We start from the raw sequence: 25,858 nt of genomic DNA on the forward strand, positions 1-25,858 counted from the left end.
ATCTCTGCTATGGATTTCCTTCTTCATCACTACTGTATAGTTATTTTCTCACTCTGCCTGCCCACTTATCTTTTTGCAAATCAAATTTGTTTCTTTTTTCATCAGGGAGTATTACCTTCTGTTCTTTCTCATACTGTATCTTTTTTCTGGCATCCTTCATCTTTTATACCCATCTGCAGCCTTTCATTTGATTTTGTTTTATCTTCAATATCCCAATTATGAACCCCTCATTATCGGCAGGATACTGCAAGTTGACGTTGTTATTAATTTATTTCTACATCAGAATCTCATATTTCACCTCTCCTGATCCTCTCCTGCAGTACACACAAATCTCATCCCATCTTTTCTGTTCAAACAAAGTCTCAGTTTTTTAAATAATTGAACTAGACATTAAAGATACTGTGTGTTTCTTTTTGAATGTCTGTTCAGTAGAAGCAGACTGGCTCTCATGACGACGATTTGTTTCTGCAGCACATAGGCACAGTTCCTCTCTTTGCTATTGTATTTCTTGACTTATAATGGGATTCATGATGTACGAGAATTTAAATGAGCTTATGCTTCTTGAACAAAATTCCTAAACTTATTTTGTGATTACTTTAAGACAAAAGAAAAATGAAGGTTTATGACACTAAAAGGTAACACTTACCCTGCACCACTTTCTGTCAATATCTTCAACTTGAAGTCAACAGAATTATGACTCAGTGGCTTCCACTTTAAAACTTCCATGCATCGTCCAGCAACATATGGCTAGGGAGGGGAAAAAGCAAATGAAATAAATAGATCACCCGAAGATACCCATACGCAAAGTCAATAAAACTATACAAAGTACCAGTGTTTCACAACAGAAGTAAGGATAATGAGAAGTGTTGACAATATATGAGAAATGGTACCAACACAGCTGTAACTTGAGAATGTCTTTATTCTATCATACAACTAGTTTCGGCAACATATTACTGCTATTCTCAGGCCCCATCACTGCTGCCAAGCCGGCCGGTGTGGCCGTGCGGTTAAAGGCGCTTCAGTCTGGAACCGCGTGACCGCTACGGTCGCAGGTTCGAATCCTGCCTTGGGCATGGATGTGTGTGATGTCCTTAGGTTAGTTGGGTTTAATTAGTTCTAAGTTCTAGGTGACTGATGACCTCAGACGTTAAGTCGCATAGTGCTCAGAGCCATTTGAACTGCTGCCAAAACTAGTCATGTAACAGAATAAAGACATTCTCAAGATAAAGCTGTGGTGGTACTTTTCCTCATATATATCATCAGCTGAAGTCCCCTGTCCATGTGATAAGATGGGCATCCAGAAACTGTTACGAATGTTTCCGAAATAGTAGCAACAAGAAAATCAAAACACGAATTAAACTAAGTAAATGAACCCAAAGCATCCAACCAGTTGCAACAAAAGGTGGTTTTATTTTACCTTTGACCATAATTTCAATGGGTGTAAACCCATCTTCTTCAGAAATACACGTAACCTAAAGACAATGTAACAGCACTATCTACAAATATGGAAACATACTTGTCGAAATTATGCATAGGTTATTGGCAACTGCATGAAGATTTTATGTACAGTATAGGTTTGAAACCTCCACAAATTGTCTGCAAGCAAGATTCAGTTGGTCATTTAGTAAATTTCTGTCCCTGAGCTCTAGATGTTTAAAGATCTCTAGTCCTTCCCAAAGATACATCTTTCGCCTTTTCACTTCTCTGTTCAAAATAATTGTGGCTTCCAGATTTTTTGGGATATGCTTAGCAATCAATCAGTAAAGGTTTGGCAAATGCAGAATTATGAACATTCACTCCTTTCTTCCCCAATAAATGATTTTTATATCTTATCTTCACAGCTCTGCCTGTCTGATTGATGTAATAGCACGGGCAATCATTACACTTCAATTTATAGACGTCTGAACTCGGGGTGTATAGGCAGACAAAGAAAACAATTTCCGGATGTCCCAGTTAAAAATACACTTTCTCCTGGGTGAAAGTACACTTTTATTGTGTTAAGTGACAGTATCCTTTTCCTCAGAACTGTAAAGCTTATCAATCCTTTGAATGGTTATGGTTTTATACACCGGTGTAGAATTTCCTGGCACTTTAGAAAATGAAACTCAGGGGAAAAGAAAAGCACATTTTGGAAAGATCTTTGATGTGCAGCAACATGTACGCTTCATATTTTTGTATTACTAAAGTATAAATTCAAATTCCACCAAACATCGCATACTATTTTTTGAAGTACTGAAATCAAGATGGAGATATGGTTTTGTAAGCCAGTTATAGCTCATGTCACGTGATCTTGCCAGCCAATGACAGCAATAGCTACATCACTGTTATGTAGAGCAAACACACAAATAGGAAAAGTTTATGGTTTAAATTAATATACATAGCGTTGCTACAATAAAAGTAAAGCTTTCACTTATAATGTTGGTCTTGAAGGTTAATAAGCTGCAAGAGAAGCTAGGCTTTCATATATAAAGTTGATCTTTTTTGCCTGTGTTACACATTAAGATACATCACACAAATAAGCCAGTAAAATTTTTAATAGCGACATAAAGGTCTGATCTTCTGTGCTCGAAATTTTTCTAAATGGTCGTCCTAAAAGAGTTGTTTCTAAATGAGAGTAAAATGCTCTGTGATTTAAGAAATTCATCGTGCATTCTAGCACGTAATTCATCCTGTGTAAAAGGAAATTTACTTTGAAAGTACCGCTTTTCAAACAACCATTCAAAATATTTTCCCATGACCTGTTAGAAATAGGTTCATTTCAGCAGCTGCCATAGACCACCGGATAACAGGCATCACTGCACCTGCGCAGCTACAACGCAGGAAGCCCATATCTTTGTATGCGTAAAACATTAAACGATCTTACATTATGTCATAAAAGAAACAAGACATCAGATGATACTCCAAGATCATCTGAATTTTGTGAACCATAAGAAAATGCATAATTCGGCTTAAAGTGCACAGTTGTATGTCCAGATTCGGATGTAAATTTTCTTCGCTTACCAGTACTGTATTATCTCATGTTTGGTTCTATAATATGGCATAATTCCATACGTTCTAGAAAACATGCACTTTTGTAATGCAGTAAACAGTTGAAATTAGCCAATAGTGTGGAATTAAACACTTCGTTTCAAATAAATTGGAAAATATTAATAAAAGCCAAATTTGTTTAGTAAACTGATAAAACTAGCTTCATTGTTCTGCAAGGCAGTTAATGCTTGACTGTCAGAAAGGTGGAAATAAAATCAAATCTGAAACTAATAACATATTTTGGCCTTCCGTAATTCTGTGAATGTATTTTAATTCACTTGATAGATCCCGGCCACAGAAATCCGTTTTGTTTTCATTTGACATGAGCACAATAAAGGAAGATGAAACAGCAAAATCATTAAACATAAACATGGGGCATGTTGAGACTATCCACCTCCCCACTGCAAATCAGACTGCTATGTGCATCAGCCCTGGATCAACAATATTTCCGAACCCCTCTCCATCGAGCGCTTGAGGTAGGACGCCAAAAAAATATATATAAAAAAATTGACTTTTCAAAAATATGTTCATTTTGTAGCACACATCTTTCTGAAGAGTCTGATATATAAAACATGTGTTCAAGGGAATGTAAGGCATGTTATTTGGTCTTAAAGTGTGCCAAAGTGCAGTGTCATGCCTCTTCACATGCATTCTTCTATTGCACGTCACTGTATTTCGCTAAGTGGAATTCAAACATGTAATATTTTGTGGATGCCATCAAACTATATTCGGGACAGTGGAAACTAAAATGTCTTCTGGTGCCTCTCCTGCTCCCAGTCGGCCAATTTGACATCCAACCCCTCTTCTTTTTTTTCCCCCGCAATTAATATTGGATGGGATTATCTGTAACCAGGAGAACAAGAACTCTTGACAAGAATTGCACTCTTTATTGCCTATTAGCTAATAACCTGCTTTTTTGCATGACATAAAATTAAATGTAGGGTACATAAAACCAATGAAGATAAGAGACAAGCAAGACAGTACATATCTCTTCAAGATTTTTTCTCTCTAATCTTGCTACAGCTTTACATGGCATGCTTTCATCAAAGTTCATCAAATGTTATGCTACATGAGAGAGGGAATGTCGTTGTCTAATACTGGAAAAGCTGTTAATACAAATAGTATCCAAGACTGGCGTGGTTTCCCGATCTCATTACATGTATTTTGTCAGCGCCTGCTAGATAAAACGAAATAGGCCTGTCTAATATTGCAACAACTTTAACACACACCAAATAAACGACACTGTTTTGGCACAAATGGTTACTTTTATAAATGACAGAATATAATTCACAAAGTACCAATATTAAATGCCTATCGGGCCTACTACAAGCAAAAAGCTTTATGTTAGGAAATAGTTTCACATTTAATTCATATGCTCCAGCTTCTCAAGCACAAGATCGAAAAGTAGTAGTATGAAACTTTTATATAAATTTGGAATCGTCACATTCTTCCATAATTTGTGTGATGTCCCCGCTTCTTCTACTTCCTCATTCTAACAAACAATCTTGTCATCATCAATTCTGTAACTATTCCAGTCAGTGTCAAAACTTATTTGCCGGTTAACTTTCCTAACCCTGCCACAATCAATGGTTTAGTTATCCCACATTTATACTCTGGTTAGGCATTATTACATGTTCATACAACACGTTTTCCACACTACTCCCAGAACAGAACTTAAGGGCTGCTACTGGGGACCGTACATGGCCCTTACTAGTGATCTGGCCAAAAATTTTCTGCCAGAATTTCATTTTCTTGGATACACCAAGAAGATAAGACGTAATCTTTCTTACCTGTTATTCCTGTTAGTTGTTTATTTCCACTTTGGTGTCTGAATCTATGGATTTCACTAGTAATTATAACAATGCTGATCATTGCAAACCCAGTCAAGGACATAAACAGTGTCTGGCACTCAACCATTCGACTTTATTCTGCTCATTCGTATAGCCCCATCTCCTTCTGTCTGCAGTAAAGTTTATTCCTAGATTTGACTGGGATTCTCCTGGCAAAGGCATGATGTACATTATGAACGCATTCAAAAATCTACTTATGATTCATTCAGAAATAAACTTGGAACATGATCAAATATGTTCAAAAAACCAACAGGGATGCATTTGAAAATCATATAAATAATCGATAGACCAACATGCGCTGGATTCTATGTGAAATGAGGTTTTTTTCCTTCAAGAATATGAATTTCCACCCCGGGCAGACACCCCAGCTTGCTCCCTGTGAATCTGGCACCTTGTGCATGGCAGTATTATTTTTCTGGGTAGCATCCTGCTGCTTCCGGTTACTGCTTATACAGCTAACAGCCACACTTCCGTAGCCAGAAACAGGAGAATGTACTACACATGCACAACTCAACTGCGCATGCGCGTGAGTCCGCTCGCAACTGCTTAAATGAATGTAATGTAAACACAAGATTTAAGAGGTAGGCAGACCATGGCACAATCGGCACAAAGGTAGCCCTGAGCTTGCTTGCTCGTTCGTTCAGCTCAGCACACAAACTACGTTTCTACACTTCTTAACTCGTAAGTGGATATTTACATGCAAAAGAGACTTGCTTCTTTTACTGGAATCTGCTGTTGTGTTATCTTAATGTTTATTAGTCCTACACCAATCAGAAGTCCACAGGCCTACTAATAATTTGTTATGTCTGTACTGGGAAAAATGAAATCAAAACCACACCAAAATGATTATCAGTTCCATAAGGCCCCACGTCTTCTATGAAATGAGGACTGTTAAGTTGAAAAGACCAAATGCTATAAACAAGGCATTATAGCATATATGTCGAGCGTAGATCTTAACTTACAGCATACTGCAAAGTGATGTATTTTGCTGTAGTAGTAGTAGTAGTAGTAGTCAGTAAGACTCCAAACAGCAGATTTCAGTAGAAGATGCAATTCTTGTTAGTACTTAACATTCAGTTATGAATTAATAGGCTTAGAAATGCAGTTTGTCTGCTGAGCTGAGCAAGCGAGTGAGGTCAGGCCTACCCTTGTGATGTAAGTGCCGCAGCCTGTCTTTCTCGTGGGCCTCAATGTAAACAGTTGTGACGTCACGCACACTGGAGGCAATTTATTGTTGTGAATCATTGCATAGTCTTCCTAAGGCCTTAGACACATTTTGCTGTTGGCAGATTCTTGTATGAGCACTGTGTTTTGTTGTATATAGCGCATTTCCTTTGCAACTTAAGTTTTATTTTAATTTTTTTTCCTCTCATTCATGTTTTATTGCTGCAGTATTATTCTGCAGTAGTGGGATATTGTAATATCCTTTGTTAGAGTATTGTTTCTTGCCAGTCAAAATTACAAAAATTAAGCTGAAAACTAAAACAAAAAAAAAAAAAAAAAAAAAAAAAAATCCCTGGTTTTTCCATTTTCTCCTTGATGAAAAAATTCCCGGGTTTTCCCGGATCTCCCAGTTGTCCCAGGTCGTATAAAGCCTGATATTGCTCACAGTGGGGTGGTCTCTGTTGTTCTCGTTGCTTCTGTCACATAGCAGTCTTGATTGAAATGTGAAACAGCTTCTGTCACTGCTAATTCTACTTTTCTTTTGGATACAAATACATCCTTTGGCCACTTTGATCAGATTGTAATATGTAGACACTCATTTGGATTTTGAGTCTTTCCAGCAGTGCATCTGGAGAGAATTATCAGATGCCAGCCACTGACAAATAGATATCATTCTAACAACAAGACATGGTCTCAGAGCAGTATGGATATGAGTTTTATGTGATTTTACTTGTTCTCCTTTGGCACAGGCATGATTAAAAAAATATAACGAATTCTCACTTTTTTGGACCTTCATCATATTTCTCAATTCTGTCCCAAGTTGTTTCACAACGTGATTCACACACTCTTTCTTCACAACTTCTGTGCTTCTGTAGACATTCTGTTGAACTAATTAAATTTTTTTTCTGCATTTACTCTTCGAATTTCACAAAATCCTTTCATATTAAAAAACAAAGATGAGGTGACTTACCGAACGAAAGCGCTGGCAGGTCGATAGACACACAAACAAACACAAACATACACACAAAATATATAAATAGATTCAAAAGTGCTCTAAAAACAGTTGCTGACAACTGTGGATTTGAGATATAATACTACTATCAATGCCTCCTGGTTTCATAAAAAACTTTCAGCGGATGAAACCTTCTTAAATAATAGCAGTCTTTAAAGGTGTTTTCTCCATTCTGAGTTTCTAAGGGAAGACTTACCTCTTTCGCAGGTTGGAAAATGAGACCATCTGGTTCATGTGCAAGGTTTTTGCTGAATTTGTCACTTAATAAACTTTTTGCTTGTGTAACATCCCAAAATTGCTTCAAACGAATACTGAATGGCTCAGCAGCTTTGTTCAAACGACCTTCACCAAATGCTTTATTACGAGGCTGCACAATCTCCACCTGAAGGAATTAGTTAATAAAAAATATGGAAGTAGAATTACTTTGAAAGGAAACCATAAACATTGGAGAACTTACAAAAATGTAACATTTGTTAAAAAATAAAGCCATAAATGGTGAACGAAGAACACTGATACAGCATCACTCATCATGACACACAGTTTTCAATTGATTTAATCTACCCACATGTGTGTGCATAAATAAGTTATTTTAACTTGTAAGTTATTTTAACGTTTCACAAAAGAGAGAAATGTGTGAATTAGTGCGCACATCAAACAAAGGCAACAGCTTCAGATAGAAAGATTCAGCAAATGAAAGTAAAAGGATTGGAGGAAATGAGAATATCCAAGAACTGGGCAAGGAATTTATTAATCATACCAACTCAAGGGAGGCAGAACAGGACAAGACAAGACAGAAGGCATGTATTACAGTGTTTACCTGACTATAAGATGATCCTCAATATAACACGATACCCCTTCTTTGATAAGGCACCTCGAAGAATTTTAAAGATACCCTGAGCAACGAAATGAAATTTACAAACTCTTTTACTGATATAAAGTATCATAAAATTTCAGTTTTTAACAGTACTTATGTATCTGTCCCAAATGTTTATTAGTGAAAATAATCAATTTTTGAAATGCAGTGTAACTGGATGGATTAAAAAATCTACTCACCAAGTGGTGGCAAGAGAACGCAAATGTAAAGATATTAAAGTCTGCAAGCTTCCGGGGCCAGAGGTTCTTCCTGGCAGAAGCACTGAAGGGGAAGGAAGAAGAGTGAATGAAAAGGACTGGTGAGGTTTAGGAAAAGGGTAGAGTTTGGAAAAGTCACCTACAACGCCGTATCATGGGAGGCTCACCAGAGGAGAGGAGGAGATCAGGAAGAAGGAGATTAGCACATATATCCAATTCCCATAAATATTTGACAACTGCAAAGCATTGCTGGGTTTGCTAGTGGATCTTATACATATTCACCCTGAAAACATTGGCATCACATGAAGAGTGTTTCTCATCTCTGGATTGTACTATAGTTGATGGCAGACTAACTTACACAAAGCTGATCACAAGAAAATTATATTTGTCACTCTCTCAAAAAGTATTACATAACGTTGAAGGCACTCCAATGAAACCGAGCCTCTCCAAAGGTGTTGGAGATTAGTGGACATCATGTTTTCAGAAAATTACAATGGCATTTACAATATATGGTCTGTTCCTAAATGTTAGCAGTTGATAGAACAAATTCTGCCTCAAACCATGGCACTTTGGTGCCAAGTAGACTAGTATACTTGGCATACTCTGAGTCAGAACAAAGGATATAAAATTCATATGATCCAGTGTAGCAAAGAATTTATCATTTTACACACACTTTAGGACATAAACATTTAATTGGCAGAAAGTGATGAAAATACACTGGAAGAATGTCACACATTCTGATAACATACAAAACAACTGCACAGTGACAATACAAAGAATGAAAAATACTGTACAACTTGCAGCAAACTCATATTCAGTTTTTCAAGAATATCATTTCATTACAAGTCCACCATGTGTCCTACTACTTGACTGGATGTAGGAATCTGCTTGTGCAAGTGTAAATCTTTGAAAGTTATTGAGGATTCATAAACCTATTTCATTTAATACGATTCTGTAATAAAATCATCAAATGATTAGCAACAAAACAAACAACAAGGAGAAAAAAAAGGTCTTGAGGGATTTTTGTAAACAAGTTTTCAAATCAAAGCTTATCACATGTCTTAAACAGAAAGTTTATGATCAGTGTACATTGTCACATCCAAACCACAATCAAGTCCAAATCCGAAGGCAGGATTGTCCACGAAGTTTAGCACTTAGCACTGAAAGAATGTTTATTACTGTCACCAATGTACACACAGAATAACAATGGACTCCTGGACAGAGAGTGCTGCTCTCTGTATAAACATCGAATATTCCAGATTGCTGTTACAAACACCAAATACACCAGAATACAAACAAAGATATTTCAAGGTCCTCCCAGGAATGATAAACGATGAATACTAAATAACAAACAATGGTCGGTAGTGATACTGAACTGGCGGCCCGCAGTATGCCAGCCAGAGAGACTAACCACTACACCACACTAAATGCATCAGAGCCTGCGACAATATTAACAATTCTGACTTCTGACAGTTGAAACATGAACTTTTAATGGAAATACAGTTTAGAAACTTAAGCCTGTTCAGCCATAAATGAAGAGACATCTGGAAGAGGGAGGAAGCAAACAAATGGAACAGGGAATAGAATGAAGTGAAGTGAAGGACTGCACATAATTATGACAATAAAGAAAACAAAATATAGGTGGGAAGGACACACATCAGGCAAATAGATAGTTTATGGAGCGACTAGGTTCTTTGTAGCATTCTAAAGGGTAAGAAAACAACTCAACGGAAGGTGAGCAGAAATAATAGAAAACATTCATGAGCAAAATGGTTGTCAATCACTGAAGATCATCTTACAGTAAAGATGAATAGTAATTCAGTCACTCAATTGTTATTTTACTGCAGTAGTATAAAGTACACATAAGTGGCTACACTCAATGAGAAATGGTTATGTCATAGAGTATTAACGAATTGAATATAGTGGTATTATTGTAACAGATGCACAGCAGATTTTTAAATTAGAGATAAATGTTTTCCTTATCATTACTCTTCAAAATGAATAAGTTTGTACTTACATCAATACATGTTAACCGATCAGGATAAAAAGGCCGTGATGCAATGTCATTGCCCTCAAATTTGATTATATCATACGCAAGATATCTTGGGATGTCCTTTCCATTCACCTTATCTATAACCATTTCCTGCAACAAATGACAGAGACAATTATTTGAAAGATATATTAAGGAAACTATAATTCAGTATTACTCTATTTCTGCCTCTTTCAGGTATGTATCTAACAAGAATCACTTTACAGTTTTTAAACATAACTTATTTTGAAATGGTGAACATGTAGGAATAAGGAGAGATCACTGAAAAATTATCAGGATAATATAGTTATGAAAATGTTTCACCAATGTTTTAGAATCTTAGAACATATTCTGAGTTCAAACATAAAGATGTATCTCAAACAGAATGACCTCCATGCCAACCAGAACGGAGTCCAAAAACATTGATCATATAAACCCAACTCACACTTTTCTCAGGACATACTGAGAACTTTGGCTTAAGGCAGTCAGGTAGATGCAGTATTTCTTGATTTCCAAAAAGCATTTGACTCAGTACCACATCTACACTTATTATCAAAAATACAATTGTATGGCGTATCAAGTGAAATTTGTGATTGGATTGAGGATTTTTTGGTAGGGAGGATGGGCATGTTATGTTGGATGGTGCATCATTGTCAGATGTAGAAGTAATTAGGGTGTGCCCCAGGAAAGTATGTTGGGACCCTTGCTGTTCAGGTTGTATATTAATGACCTTTTGGACAATATTAACAATAACTTCAGACTTTTTGCAGATTATGCAGCATCTCTAATGATACATGTTTCAAAAAAATCTGCATAAATATTGAATCAAATCTTGATAAGATTTCAAAGTGGTGCAAAGATTGGCAACTTGCATTAAATGTTCATAAATGTAAAACTGTGCATTTCACAAGAACAAAAAACATAGTATCCTATGGATACAATGTCAGTGAGTCACAGTAGGAATTGGCAACTCAAGCAAATACCTGGCTGTGACACTTTAAGGGAATATAAAATGGAATTACCACATAGGCTCAGTTATGGGTAAAGAAGGTGCTAGACTTTCCTCGATTGATAGAATACTGGGGACATGCAGTAAGTCTATAAAGGAGATTGCTTACAAATAACTTGTGTGGCCCTTTCTAGAATATTGCTCAAGTGTACATGACCACTATCAAATACAACTGACAGAGGATATTGAATGTTTACAGAGAAGGGCAGCATGAATGGTCACAGGTTTGTCTGACCAAGGGGAGAGTGTTATAGAGATGCTGAAGAAACTAAACTGGAAGACTCTTGAAGATAGATGTAAACTGTACTGACAGAGCCTACTTACGAAGTTTCAAGAAATGGCTATAAATGATGATTCTAGGAATGTACTACAGTCCCTATGTATCACTCACATAGGGATTGTGAGGACAAGATTAGATTAATTACAGCATGCAGTAGGCATTTAAACAATCACTCTTCCTGTGCTCCTTATGTGAATGGAACAGGACAAAACCTTATTAAGCAGTACAATGGCATTTACCCTCCGCCCTGCACTTCGAAGTGGTTTGCAGAGTACAGATGTAGATGTACAGTATGAGATGAGAGATGAGAACACTCTTTCAACATGTCAAATATTGAAATACTGCCTCTAGTCTACTAAAATGATCAATGCTACTACCCCCCCTCCCCCTGCCGCCAAAACAAGTCAAGGAATATCATAACACCATAAAAAAACATTAAATCTACAGCGAAACAGAAAACAGCTCACACTGAAGAACTCATAAAAACAAACAACAAAATGAACTTGTTAAATGACCAACTACACTCCTGGAAATTGAAATAAGAACACCGTGAATTCGTTGTCCCAGGAAGGGGAAACTTTATTGACACATTCCTGGGGTCAGATACATCACATGATCACACTGACAGAACCACAGGCACATAGACACAGGCAAGAGAGCATGCACAATGTCGGCACTAGTACAGTGTATATCCACCTTTCGCAGCAATGCAGGCTGCTATTCTCCCATGGAGACGATCGTAGAGATGCTGGATGTAGTCCTGTGGAACGGCTTGCCATGCCATTTCCACCTGGCGCCTCAGTTGGACCAGCGTTCGTGCTGGACGTGCAGACCGCGTGAGACGACGCTTCATCCAGTCCCAAACATGCTCAATGGGGGACAGATCCGGAGATCTTGCTGGCCAGGGTAGTTGACTTACACCTTCTAAAATGGTAGAACGATGGGTTCGATGACGGTTTGGATGTACCGTGCACTATTCAGTGTCCCCTCGACGATCACCAGTGGTGTACGGCCAGTGTAGGAGATCGCTCCCCACACCATGATGCCGGGTGTTGGCCCTGTGTGCCTCGGTTGTATGCAGTCCTGATTGTGGCGCTCACCTGCACGGCGCCAAACACGCATACGACCATCATTGGCACCAAGGCAGAAGCGACTCTCATCGCTGAAGACGACACGTCTCCATTCGTCCCTCCATTCACGCCTGTCGCGACACCACTGGAGGCGGGCTGCACGATGTTGGGGCGTGAGCGGAAGACGGCCTAACGGTGTGCGGGACCGTAGCCCAGCTTCATGGAGACGGTTGCGAATGGTCCTCGCCGATACCCCAGGAGCAACAGTGTCCCTAATTTGCTGGGAAGTGGCGGTGCGGTCCCCTATGGCACTGCGTAGGATCCTACGGTCTTGGCGTGCATCCGTGCGTCGCTGCGGTCCGGTCCCAGGTCGACGGGCACGTGCACCTTCCGCCGACCACTGGCGACAACATCGATGTACTGTGGAGACCTCACGCCCCACGTGTTGAGCAATGCGGCGGTACGTCCACCCGGCCTCCCGCATGCCCACTATACGCCCTCGCTCAAAGTCCGTCAACTGCACATACGGTTCACGTCCACGCTGTCGCGGCATGCTACCAGTGTTAAAGACTGTGATGGAGCTCCGTATGCCACGGCAAACTGGCTGACACTGACGGCGGCGGTGCACAAATGCTGCGCAGCTAGCGCCATTCGACGGCCTACACCGCGGTTCCTGGTGTGTCCGTTGTGCAGTGCGTGTGATCACTGCTTGTACAGCCCTCTCGCAGTGTCCGGAGCAAGTATGGTGGGTCTGACACACCGGTGTCAATGTGTTCTTTTTTCCATTTCCAGGAGTGTATAAATAATATAGTCTTCAAGCTTGGAACAATGCAATCAAATTATTGGGAAGCAATAATTAGTTCGCATAACAGATTATACTCATCTTGATATCAAATTAAAGAAATGCTGGATGGGGTGAAGTTTGACAGACAGCTCTGATGCACATTTACAGTAACAGTATAGTAGTTGTTGAAAGACATTGATAGTCTAGATGTTAAATGACAGCACTGCATTCTAAATTTGCTCAATCTGTTGACTTTTGTTGAACAGAAGGGCATAAAAATAAATGTCTACAATGTGGTTTTTGGGATTATGATCAATATTCAGCTTGGTAATATCTTTCTGGAATAATGTGAAAGACATGTTGTCAGTTGAATGTAAGACTTAGACCTTTACAGCACTTAGAAAACAGCAGCATACTAGAAACTACGCATCTGGAAACAGGGTAAACATGTGAATGTGAGAAAAACCAGTAAAACAGGGGCAGCACTGACCACAGTTGTCATACCCACTTCTGTCTTGATTTCACAACCAATCAAGGCTTCAAACACTAGAACTGCAGGCCTTCCTTATACACCACTACTGCTGCAGCAGTAACTGAGGCAGTTGATGGAAGAAAATGTTAACCCAGATGAGCATCACTTTGAGGTATTGCTTGTGGGTTAAAGTAAACACAAGAACAGAGACAGGATAAGACAAAGCAATTTATAGAATAGACAGTTCTTTCTAGAGGTACATATGGAAATTCTTGTTATCGACATGTGGTACATTAAAAAACACAATGGCAAATGTGATCGGACTAAGACTCCGAAATTGTGGATTAGCACTTGCCTCCAGTGAACCCCTCAATTGAGCACAGTGGCAGAGCTACCCTTTTTCTTTTATTGTTGGGAAAAGGAAGAAGAAATAGAGAGAACAAACATCTTTGTTTTTGCAAAGAATATTCAAGCACTGAAGTCATGTTTTATTTTCATTTGTACTTGTTTTTATTTGTGATTGGTTTTATTTTGGGATAAGAAAACAATAGAAATAAATGTGCGTTAATTCTTTTAGCCCTGAGTCCTGAATGCAGATAATGCATTGCTTCAAGATTGGTCTTTCACATTTTTCACACGCAGGTTTCTTACATGTGTCACATAAGCCAGTCATCTTGGGCTTGTATTGTGCCCATTACTGATTACCAGAAATACTTGTTGGGAAATATTTTTCATGTGTTCACATCTTATTTCCTCCCTGAGATGCTGCAGAAACTGCTACTTGAAGAATTGATGCATTTATTTCAGTAAGATCCAACAGTGGCTATCTCTATGAAGCTAATTTCACAAAAATTTTCTTGCCATCCAGTCCATTACATTCTCTCTACAGTCAATTGTTTTATTAAATGCTTTAGTTTGTGGCAGATGTTTCAAATCAATGTGAATTTCTACACTTGACTGAAGTGCACTGAGAACAAGAACATGTTTGTATTCTTTGTCCTGATAAACAGACAAGTTTGTGCCACTATGCTTCATCAAAGTAGTTTTCAATAATGCTATTCATGATGGTATCTCTCCTCTTGAATAGTCACTGTTTGCATTAAGCTCATACCCTTAATCTTCAATATTTTGGTCAGGTGCGATATTGGGAAAAAAAGTTGTTTGTTAACATGTTTCTTCCACTTCTAATGGTGTCACAAGCTCCATGGCATGCACATGGAAAGGATTTCATTCTCTGATAAATGTTCATCATTTTCTGGTATGGAAATCTATTGAACAGGTAATTGGTGTCTCCATCTGCAATAACCCACAACTTGATGCCAAATGGCTTACTAGCCATATCTTGTGTAAATCTGCAACTGGCCTTAGTCAGAAATAGCTGTTCATCATTTGTGATGTTTTGTCCTGGACTGTAAAGCAGGGTACAGTTTTTAAGGGAATGATTCCAAACTTATGACACCACTGCAAAGGTGTTGGTTTCCAGTCTTAGCGACTATTATTCCATGACATCAAAATGTAAAAATTCCAGAATTTGTTGAGATGTAAGAAGGAAATGATCTCCGGTGAGTAGCCAGAGCATTGTGTCAGGCTTCCACAATATTTTGTCAACAAAAATGATTGTTGTCATCAGGTGCGCTGAATGGCTGATGCTAAGGAGCTGGAATGGCTATTATTTATAGCTGTAGGTTCTGCTGGTGATTCAGGGGTTCTGTACTCTGTCCACGCACCAGTGCCTCAGACTGAGTATGGAATGTCTGACAGTGCCTGTAGGTATCAATAGCCACTTAAGTCCCTTGGTAATCTGTCTATCAACATGCCTGATGGTGGCAACTCGTTCTATTGTCAAAATATTGTTCATGTCTGACAAGACAATACTGCCATTAACTTGAGAACTTTTCCTTCATAACACCTGCTACAAAAAACTGAAACCTTGCTTCTCGAAATTTATATCCTGATGCAGTATCACAAAAGAACTGCATTCTCCAATTTTCTCAGGAGAAGCTATCAATATTACGGATGTCCAACATGCTGGAGTAATTGTACAGCAGCAACTTCTGTTAATCAATACAACAAAAAACAGCCAAAGTCACAAATTTTACTTCTCATTTGCACTATTCATTTGCACTTTGTTACTGTTTAACTAGACACTGTTCTTACATTTTGAGAAATACTATTTTGACTACCTGGATGATTTGAAAATGGGTCCCGACACAAAACTAGTAATAAAGTAAATAAAAATAAAATTTACAACTACCTTTGCATGAGTCATCACTGTGTGGGATATAATTATTGCTCTTGATCACTACGCACCTTTGAATTTCACTATCTTTTGATTCTTGCTCTGAAACTCATTGCTGATAATATAAATATTCTGTTACCTCTTTGTATGACAACTTATGAGCCATTTTCAATACTCACAGCATGAGTTACGTACAACCAAGCACTTTAGGTATAACGAGACACAATTATCACCTCAGAAGATTCATTGCACACAGCGTAGCATAATGTGTCAGTCATTTGTAGTAGTCTCAGGTGACACATATGCTTAAGGAAATGTTAAGCAATCAAAATAACCAATGCTAAAGTTCTAGGTATACAATGTGAAATAAAAGCAATGAATACAACACTGGTCTAATTACTACAGTGCAGTCTCTGTTGAAAAGACATAGAAGCCACAAAATTTCAACTACTTACAAAGAAATTGTCATTACAGATAGACAAAATGTCAAAACAACCAATGTCACTGCTTCCATGGTTCTAGCAGTAATGCCTACAACTTGCAAAATGACTGTTTTGGTTATCGTTTTTCTGAGAAACGTAGAGGATTCATCCCACATATAGCGAGTGAGATACAGAGTTTGTTTCTCCATTTGCCAACCCATAGGTCCACACTATTTGGGGAGCAAAATAACTGATGATGGTCGAAGTAGAGAGGATATAAAATGTAGACTGGCAATGGCATGGAAAGCGTTTCTGAAGAAGAAAAATTTGTTAACATCGAGTATTGATTTAAGTGTCAGGAAGTCATTTCTGAAAGTATTTGTATGGAGTGTAGCCATGTATGGAAGTGAAACATGGACGATAAATAGTTTGGACAAGAAGAGAATAGAAGCTTTCGAAATGTGGTGCTACAGAAGAATGTTGAAGATTAGGTGGGTAGATCACATAACTAATGAGGAGGTATTGAATATAATTGGGGAGAAGAGAAGTTTGTGGCACAACTTGACTAGAAGAAGGGATCGGTTGGTAGGACATGTTCTGAGGCATCAAGGGATCACAAATTTAGCATTGGAGGGTAGCATGGAGGGTAAAAATCATAGAGGGAGACCAAGAGATGAATACACTAAGCAGATTCAGAAGGATGTAGGCTGCAGTAGGTACTGGGAGATGATGAAGCTTGCACAGGATAGAGTAGCATGGAGAGCTGCATCAAACCAGTCTCAGGACTGAAGACCACAACAACAACAGGTCCATACTTTTCTCTCTTCACATAAAACACATTCCCATTCCTACATTGGTTATGTGCTTCTTCTCATCTGTTTCCTCCATTCTTGATGTCTCAATTTAATAGCCCATATGAACTTGGATAAAGAAGTGTTAACCAGGCTTTGACGTAAGAATAGTTTTATGGCCAGCCACAATGGCATGCAGCTATCTGCTGGGGATATGAACAACAGTCCTGTGCTGCACACTGCAAGAAGCCAGATTGTATCTGAAGATCTGGAAGCTGCACCCAGGCAAGTTGTTAGTGCCCAGCCTCGCTGTCGTAACTTCAGGCCTTCAATGGTGAGTTCTAGTCATATTCATTATTTTGTGACAGATGATGCCGTAACACCATCAACTCTTCACATACTGTTGAGCTCAAACACTGTAGATTAGTTTGTTCTCTTTACATATTTTGAAAGCCTGTTTAATTATATAATACGAGCAGGTTGAGGTATTCAGTCTACCACAGTCTATCCATATTTCATGTTGTGTTTTGTATCTAGATCGCCATGTGACATGTCTGGATAATGTATTGTTTCCCCCACTAACATGGGATCTTGTATACTCCTGGCACTTTGCCCTTAACGGAATCTAGCAACATTTGCATTCTATTGAGAAAAGTGCTTTACATCAGAAGTCTTCCAGAAAAAACTCCTATGTGAGATAAAGGATCACACATAACAGCAACTGTCAGTTTGTCCAAAACATTGGTAGCTAAATGAGTAGTAATTTGAAATAACCAAATGTTTGAAGAGATGTACAAGGTCATCTTATCCCATCTGCCAAACTCAACATGTGTAGCATGTTTATGTGAAAATTGCTTCATTTCAGCATTGCACTGTCTGACTGATACACATTACACATCTCTTGAAAGCACAGTATCATCTGATAGGACTGGAAGACTTCAGTCGACTGGCAGGGGACTGTGAAAATGCAGTCAGTCTACAAATCACTTACGTGATCCAAGCGCTCAAGTGTGTGGGACCCACGCTAAATAGGACTAACAATGGATACAGAATATATATAAAGAAAGGTGGCATGAATGGTCACAGGTTTGATTCATGGTGGAGTGTCATGGAAATTCTGAAAAACTTGATTTGGTGCAAACTTTAAGATAGATGCCAATTATCCCATGCAAGCATACTTACAAAGTTTCAGGAACATGTATTAGGTGAAAAATCTACACACTTTGTTCAGCCTCATATACATCACTCACAAAGGGACCATGACAGGATTACACCAATTACAGCGTGCACAGAAGGATTTAAGCAGTCATTCTTCCCATGGTCCATGCACAACTGGAATGAGTAAAAATCGTACCATGCTTTTAGTACGCTCTGTTATGAACTTCACACTAGTCAGCAAGAATACATATGTAGACAGCACCCATAATGCACTCGGTGGATGTCCTAAAAATGAATCATGTTTTCGTGTGTGTGTGTGTGTGTGTGTGTGTGTGTGTGTGTGTGTGTGTGTGTGGCCAAAAGCTTACTTATTTGACACACTTTTTGTTGTGTCTGTCTGCGACTCACCATCTCTTCTATATGGTGAGTAGCAATGTATACTTTTCATAATACTGCCACTATTCCATCCTCGATTTTCCATTGCATGCACATGTACAATTAGACTGGCTTGATACTTAAATTTTTTCTCAATGTGTGTATATAACTGCACCATTAAACAGGGCAAAAAGATATCAGCAGTAAAATTCATACTCATTAATGCTACAAAAACTCACCCCATCTAATAAAGTATTTCCGATGTGCCTGTTAGGATCTTTCCTGTGTGGAAACTTAAGACCAGAAACTTGAAATACAGCATTATCTCTGTCGATGAAGTAAACTTCATTTGCCTGGAGGATCAGCATCATATACCTAAAAAGAAATTTTCTCTTTAAAACAGAATATCTATGGAGTAACAGACAAAAATACTTAAATGAGAATGATCAGTTATCACTGAAACTGGAAAAAGTAATGCTTAAGAAGCAACTTGCCTTGTCCCATCTGCTTTCCACGACACTCTGTAGGGCTTTTGGTGCAGAAGTTGAATGTTCGCTGTATCCATAGACACTGGCTGGCTGCCTGGAAAGCCAGAACTGCCAAAAGAGGTATTTTGTGACTGATATCCTTTTGGCATGTGGAGCAATATTTTAAAGCGAAGAAATGACATCATATAATACAGTTAGGAGCATTTTAGTTTATTTTTATTATTTATGGTTTAATTTATTATTATTACATTTATTTTAATATTTTAAAGTTAATGCCCTGAGACTGCTGATTAAACTGAAGAGATGTGGCATCCTTTGTCCAATTTTGCTCTATTCACATGGTAATGAGACAGTATGAGAGTGACTGATTACAAGAGATTGAAACTAAAACTTATTTTGTATTTTTTGTTATTATTTTTGCTTTCTTAGGTCTATTTCATTAGCTGATACATTATATCATGTGACTGTCACAGTAGGCATCTAGGTTTGTCCTCAATGGGAACAAGTGAGGAGCTATCTGAAAGGTAAGTAGGGATTTCCTGTTTTGGAGATAGACTGTTAGTAGTGCAGTGTGCTGATGCAATGAGACAGACTGGATCAGTGAACCTAAAACTGTAAGTTTTATGCATGTTTTTGTGGTCTTCAGTCCTGAGACTGGTTTGATGCAGCTCTCCATGCTACTCTATCCTGTGCAAGCTCCTTCATCTCCCAGTACCTACTGCAACCTACATCCTTCTGAATCTGCTTAGTGTATTCATTTCTTTGTCTCCCTCTACGATTTTTACCCTCGGCGCTACCCTCCAATGCTAAATTTGTGATCCCTTGATGCCTCAGAACATGTCCTACCAACCGATCCCTTCTTCTAGTCAAGTTGTGCCACAAATTTCTCTTCTCCCCAATCCTATTCAATACCTCCTCATTAGTTACGTGATCTACCCACCTAATCTTTAACATTCTTCTGTAGCACCACATTTCGAAAGCTTCTATTCTCTTCTTGTCCACACTATTTATCGTCCATGTTTCACTTCCATACATGGCTACACTCCATACAAACACTTTCAGAAATGACTTCTTGACACTTAAATCTATACTCGATGTTAACAAAATTCTCTTCTTCAGAAACACTTTCCTTGCCATTGCCAGTCTACATTTTATATCCTCTCTACTTCGACCATCATCAGTTATTTTGCTCCCCAAATAGCAAAACTTCAAGTGTCTCATTTCCTAATCTAATTCCCTCAGCATCACCTGACTTAATTCGGCATTCCATTATCCTCGTTTTGCTTTTGTTGATGTTCATCTTACACCCTCCTTTCAAGACACTGTCCATTCCGTTCAACTGCTCTTCCAAGTCCTTTGCTGTCTCTGACAGAATTACAATTTCATCGGCGAACCTCAAAGTTTTTATTTCTTCTCCATGCATTTTAATACCTGCTCCAAATTTTTGTTTTGTTTCCTTTACTGCTTGCTCAATATACAGATTGAATAACATCAGGGAGAGGCTACAACCCTGTCTCACTCCCTTCCCAACAACTGCTTCCCTTTCATGTACCTCGACTCATAAAACTGTGCGTTTTATGCATGTTGTTGTGGTCTTCAGTCCTGAGACTGGTTTGATGCAGCTCTCAAAATGCAAAAAAAGGAGCTATAAGTTGCAGAACAATAGGCAGCTGCAGCAGTCAGAATGCAGTCAATGAAAACATATTACGAATGAAGATATATTACTGCAATTGAAGACGGGAATAAATAAAGCTGTCAAACAAGTTGCTGGTTGCTGTTTTTCTTCTTCTTGGCTTCAGTTTCCTAAAACCAATACCACTGTACCAGTTTATTGCCTGTGCTGATGTTGACCAATCAATAATTTAAGCTAGTAGCATACACAAAATGGTTACAGTTGTTGAAATATTATACATCAGTAGTAGTAATGAATCTGTATGACAAGGGATTCAAGCATGAGATTCTGTGAAGGAGGAGGTAGTGAAAATACGGGTAAATGATGATCTTGTGAGCTGGGAAAACAGTTTAGATCCAAGTACTTCACAGTGGGTTGCATTATTGCAAATTCCCTGAGAACAACCCTACTTAATAATGGTTCAGGCAGTAGTACAAATGGACTGTGGCCCAGAACTTAATGCCTGGTCCTTGCTTAACATCATCATCCACCACTGGTTGGGCACTTGCTTCTAAAAGGGGGTAACAGCTCCACTGGATGTTAATTAAGTAGGTGGGGGGGTGTGGTCCAGGAGCAATCCCTGCACTTCAGCCAGTAATGACAAGTACAAAACTTGTCAAAATACTGCTTTAGGATTATCTACATCTACATAAATACTCCACAAGCGATCATATGGTGCATAGTGAAGGATACCTTGTACCACTGCTAATCATTCTCTTTCCTGTTTCATTCACAAATGGAGGGGTGGAAAAAAAGGCTATGCTACATGCAACCATATGAGCCGTGATTTATTTTATCTTGCCTTTCTAGTCCTTACACGAGACGCATGTTGGTGGCAATAGGATGATTTTGCAATCTGTTGCAAATGACGGTTATTTAAAATTTCTCAAAAGTATTTTATGAAATGTATGTCTTCTCTCCGGCAGGGATTCCCAATTTAGTTCATTGAGCATTTTCACAACATCCATGTGTTGATCTAATCTACTAATAACAAATTTAATAGCATGCCTTCAAACTGCTTCAATGTATTCTTTTAACCCAATCTGGCAGGAATCCCAAACACTCAACCAGTACTCAAGAATGAGGTGTGCAAGTTTTCAATATGCAGTTTCCTTTAGAATTGGGTTGAACCATTCAAGAATTTTTCCAATGAACTGAAGTCTACATCTACAGCTATGTAGATACTCCACAATCCATGTTAGAGCACTTGGCAGAAGATACCCTGTACCACTACTAGTCATTTCCTTTCTTGTTACACTCCCAAATAAAGCAAGGGAAACATGGCTGTCTATATGCCTTCTTTTGAGCCATAATTTCTCATATCTTATCTTCGTGGTCCTTACGCGCTATGTATGTTGGAGGCAGCAGAACCACTCTGCAGTCAGCTTCAAATGCTGGTTCTCTAAATTTTCTCAACAATGTTCCTCAAAAAGAATGTTGCCTTCCCTCCGGGGTTTCCCATTTGAGTTCCCGAAGGATGCCTGTAAAACCTGCGTGTTGTTTGAACCTACCAGTAACAAATTTAACAAGTCAATTATTCACCTTCCCTACAACAGATTTTGTGTGTTCGTTCCATTTTGTATTGCTTTAAAATATTATGCCTAGATGTTTAATCTATGTGACTTTCAAGCAGAATGGCACTAATATTGTAGTCAAACATTACAAGATTATTTCTCATACTCATCTGCTGTAACTTACATTTTTCCACATTCAGAGCAAGCTGCTATTCCTCACACCAAACAAAATTGCGTCAAAAATCATCTTGTATCCTCTTACAGCCACAGAAAGCTGATACTACGGCAACATCAGCCAACATTTGCAGACTGCTGCTCACCCAGTCCATCAAGTCGTTTATGTATATAGAGAACAAGAGCAGTCCTAACACTTTCCTCTGGGACACTTCACTTCATATAATACCTGTGTTGTCGATGAACACTCCCCATCCAGGACAGTGAACTGGATTCTGTTATTTAAAAAGTTTTTCGAGCCACTCACATATCTGAGTACCTATTTCATATGCTCAGACCTTTGTTAACACTTTTCAATGTGGCACTGTGTCAAATGCTTCACAAAAATCAAGGAATATGGAATCTGCCTGGTGCATTTTATCTGTGGTTTGCAGGGTATCATGAAAGAAAAAGGGAAGCTGAATTGTGTGTGTGTGTGTGTGTGTGTGTGTGTGTGTGTGTGTGTGTGTGATGGGGATGGGGGTGGGGGGAGGAGCAATGGCTACAAATGACAGATAAATTGCAATACAATGGCTATGGTTTGAGTTTCACATTACACCATCCTCACTGTTCAATGTGCATGACTGCATAATTTTGTCAGTCAACAGTTGGTAAGTCCATCCCCCATGGCATGGTTGTTCCCTATCAGATGCAAAAAATTAGTGTTTAATTGCCCTGAGGCCAAAAACTGTACAAAAATGAAAACGACATGGGTTTTTAATTGTCCTGGGACCAAAAACCACATAAACAGCACAACAACATTGGTTTCTAACTGTCATGAGATTGGCGCAAACGTGTTCAATATGCTGTATCCATTTTCTGCCACAAATTTAAATCAAGAAACAGCATATTCCACAACAGACTGGAGTGTCTTGGGGGTCACATTCAGAATGCATTGAACAATGCATGCCTTCAACTCAGCTGTGTTCGTATTTTTGTTGTTTTTGTTATGGTTTTTAGGGCACAAAACTGCTACGGTCATTAGTGTCCCGTCTGTGACTTAGAAAAAGGTAAAAAAAAAACGAAACCAAAAACCAGCAGCACTGAGAGCGAAACTCAAAAAAGTAGGGAAACCAAAAACAGAAGCAAAGCTTAAAAACCACTATAGAAGGGGGGTTAGCTGTGTTCGTAATTGGAGCACTGGCCACAATCATCTTTCACATAGCCCCACAGCCAAAAGCCATATGGATTAAGATCTGGTAACCTGTGTGGCCAGACTGTAGCTAAATGATGGCTGATAATTCTAGCATTTCCAAAATGCCTCTGCAGAAGCCACTTCACTGGTTGTGCAATGTGCAGAGGAGCATCATCTTGCATAAAAATCATCCTACTTACTAGAGCTCTGCAAGCTTGTGGTTAATCCATGCGATGTGCGAGAGCGAGCGTGAATACACTTTGCGGATGTCTGTGGAATTTGCCGAAGATGTCCAGTAGTGCCTCACCTACCAACGCAAGCGAGTAGCACTTGCCAACAGCTAAGCATATGTCATGTGCTTTTCCACAGCCATGATGATGTGTGCTCAAATTCATTTGCACACCTGCTACAAATCTGCTGTGTATGAATGCACAATGTACTTCGCTTACCACCTGAGCTGGGCCACATTTACTCAAATGATGAATGACAAAAATTAAAATTATTATTCATCATTCACAAATAAAAACATATATTCGAAATATCAGGGCTCTACACAAATAGAAACATCTATTAATTGTCTGTGAATAAAAAACTATTTGAATAATAGATAAATTTGATATCTGATGACATTTTTTGCCCCAATTCTCTGTCATTCATTAAACAAATGTTAAAAAAAAAAACTTTTTTTAATCATCTCATCAGAAAGTTTATCTGATTTGTGAAGATCAGCCATTGTGACACACTTCAGAAAATATATTCAGCATATGTAAAGAGGATAATGGTGCAACAGATCTCCTGAAATTATCTTTATATCCGGCTAATGGTACAAGACCTTCAAATCACAATCATCAACAACAAAAATTCAGAAATCGTTAATTCCACTGTAGTTTTTTTTCCATATAATTTATTGTGATTCTATATTAGCTTCTCTCTCCAAATCACGTTCAAAAGGAAGTTTTCTTTTTATGACATAATATCATTTGAAACTCGTGACCCAATTTTCTTGACATTTCTTTGGCTATTACAAGTCAGTAGTTTGTTGTAAGCCTCCCTTTGTTGCAGAAAATCATGCAGGTGAACTATTTGTTTTTAAACTGTAGGTAAGGCATTGCTGTGATAATTGCAACTGATGTAGAAAGAAGATAAAAGTCTCCCAATCGCATCCTTCTTGGTAAATATGTTGCCAGTGTGCTGCGATATTATTAAGTCCAATGCACCCAAAAGCAATGTCTCCTCTGGAATTTTTCAATTTCAATGCTCTATATAACTCTACACACACACACACACACACACACACACACACACACACACACACACACATTGCATCAAAAAACCATTCTATCTTCTGATGGAAAGCTAGCTCAGAGTTAATTTTAAAATATTTCAGAATGACTCTGAACATTCAGCACCACCACCCAATAAACATTATATCATACTTTAGTTTAAAGTCGTCTGTTGTTAGTTGCTAGCAATCATCAAGGTCTTGCTTGGTTCACTCATTCTGTAGCACTACAAAGATGAACGAATTGTGTAATTATATCATGGAGACATCCATATTCGATAGTATCAGCAATCTACGGAAGGTGCTGCTGACTGAGTTTTTGTAGACTACATTCTCATCTTTGGCTACTTACGTAGAGTACGTGTGCATGGTAGTAAGGGGAGTGCAGACGATAGAAGTACTGGCAGAAGCACATGGAGCTGAAATGGGCTGTGTCAGTAGCATATTTCCTAAGGCTGCATGCCTATAAGTATTTTTATATTGCATTTCCCCCCATGAACCATGGACCTTGCTGTTGGTGGGGAGGCTTGCGTGCCTCAGCGATACAGATGGCCGTACCGTAGGTGCAACCACAACGGAGGGGTATCTGCAGAGAGGCCAGACAAACATGTAGTTCCTGAAGAGGGGCAGCAGCCTTTTCAGTAGTTGCAGGGGCAACAGTCTGGATGATTGACTGATCTGGCCTTGTAACATTAGCCAAAACGGCCTTGCTGTGCTGGTACTGCGAACGGCTGAAAGCAAGGGGAAACTACAGCCGTAATTTTTCCCGAGGACGTGCAGCTTTACTGTATGATTAAATGA

The 25,858-nt window shown here is 38.7% G+C and overlaps 1 protein-coding gene across 1 annotated transcript in view; it reads right to left on the bottom strand.

Annotated features, from left to right (window-relative positions):
• The window catches only part of LOC124804910 (mRNA-capping enzyme), an 87,965-nt gene that overhangs the window by 12,338 nt on the left and 49,769 nt on the right, over nt 1–25,858 (bottom strand). Inside the window, exons 7-11 of the mRNA XM_047265289.1 lie at nt 19,248–19,349; nt 18,993–19,128; nt 10,142–10,267; nt 7,250–7,435; nt 647–747 (exon numbers count right to left, since the gene is read on the bottom strand). Of these exons, the coding sequence (XP_047121245.1) occupies nt 647–747; nt 7,250–7,435; nt 10,142–10,267; nt 18,993–19,128; nt 19,248–19,349 (651 nt within the window). The remainder of the gene's footprint in view (nt 1–646; nt 748–7,249; nt 7,436–10,141; nt 10,268–18,992; nt 19,129–19,247; nt 19,350–25,858) is intronic.

This window comes from Schistocerca piceifrons, chromosome 7 (genome assembly GCF_021461385.2).
Source record: "Schistocerca piceifrons isolate TAMUIC-IGC-003096 chromosome 7, iqSchPice1.1, whole genome shotgun sequence".
NCBI lineage: Eukaryota > Metazoa > Arthropoda > Insecta > Orthoptera > Acrididae > Schistocerca > Schistocerca piceifrons.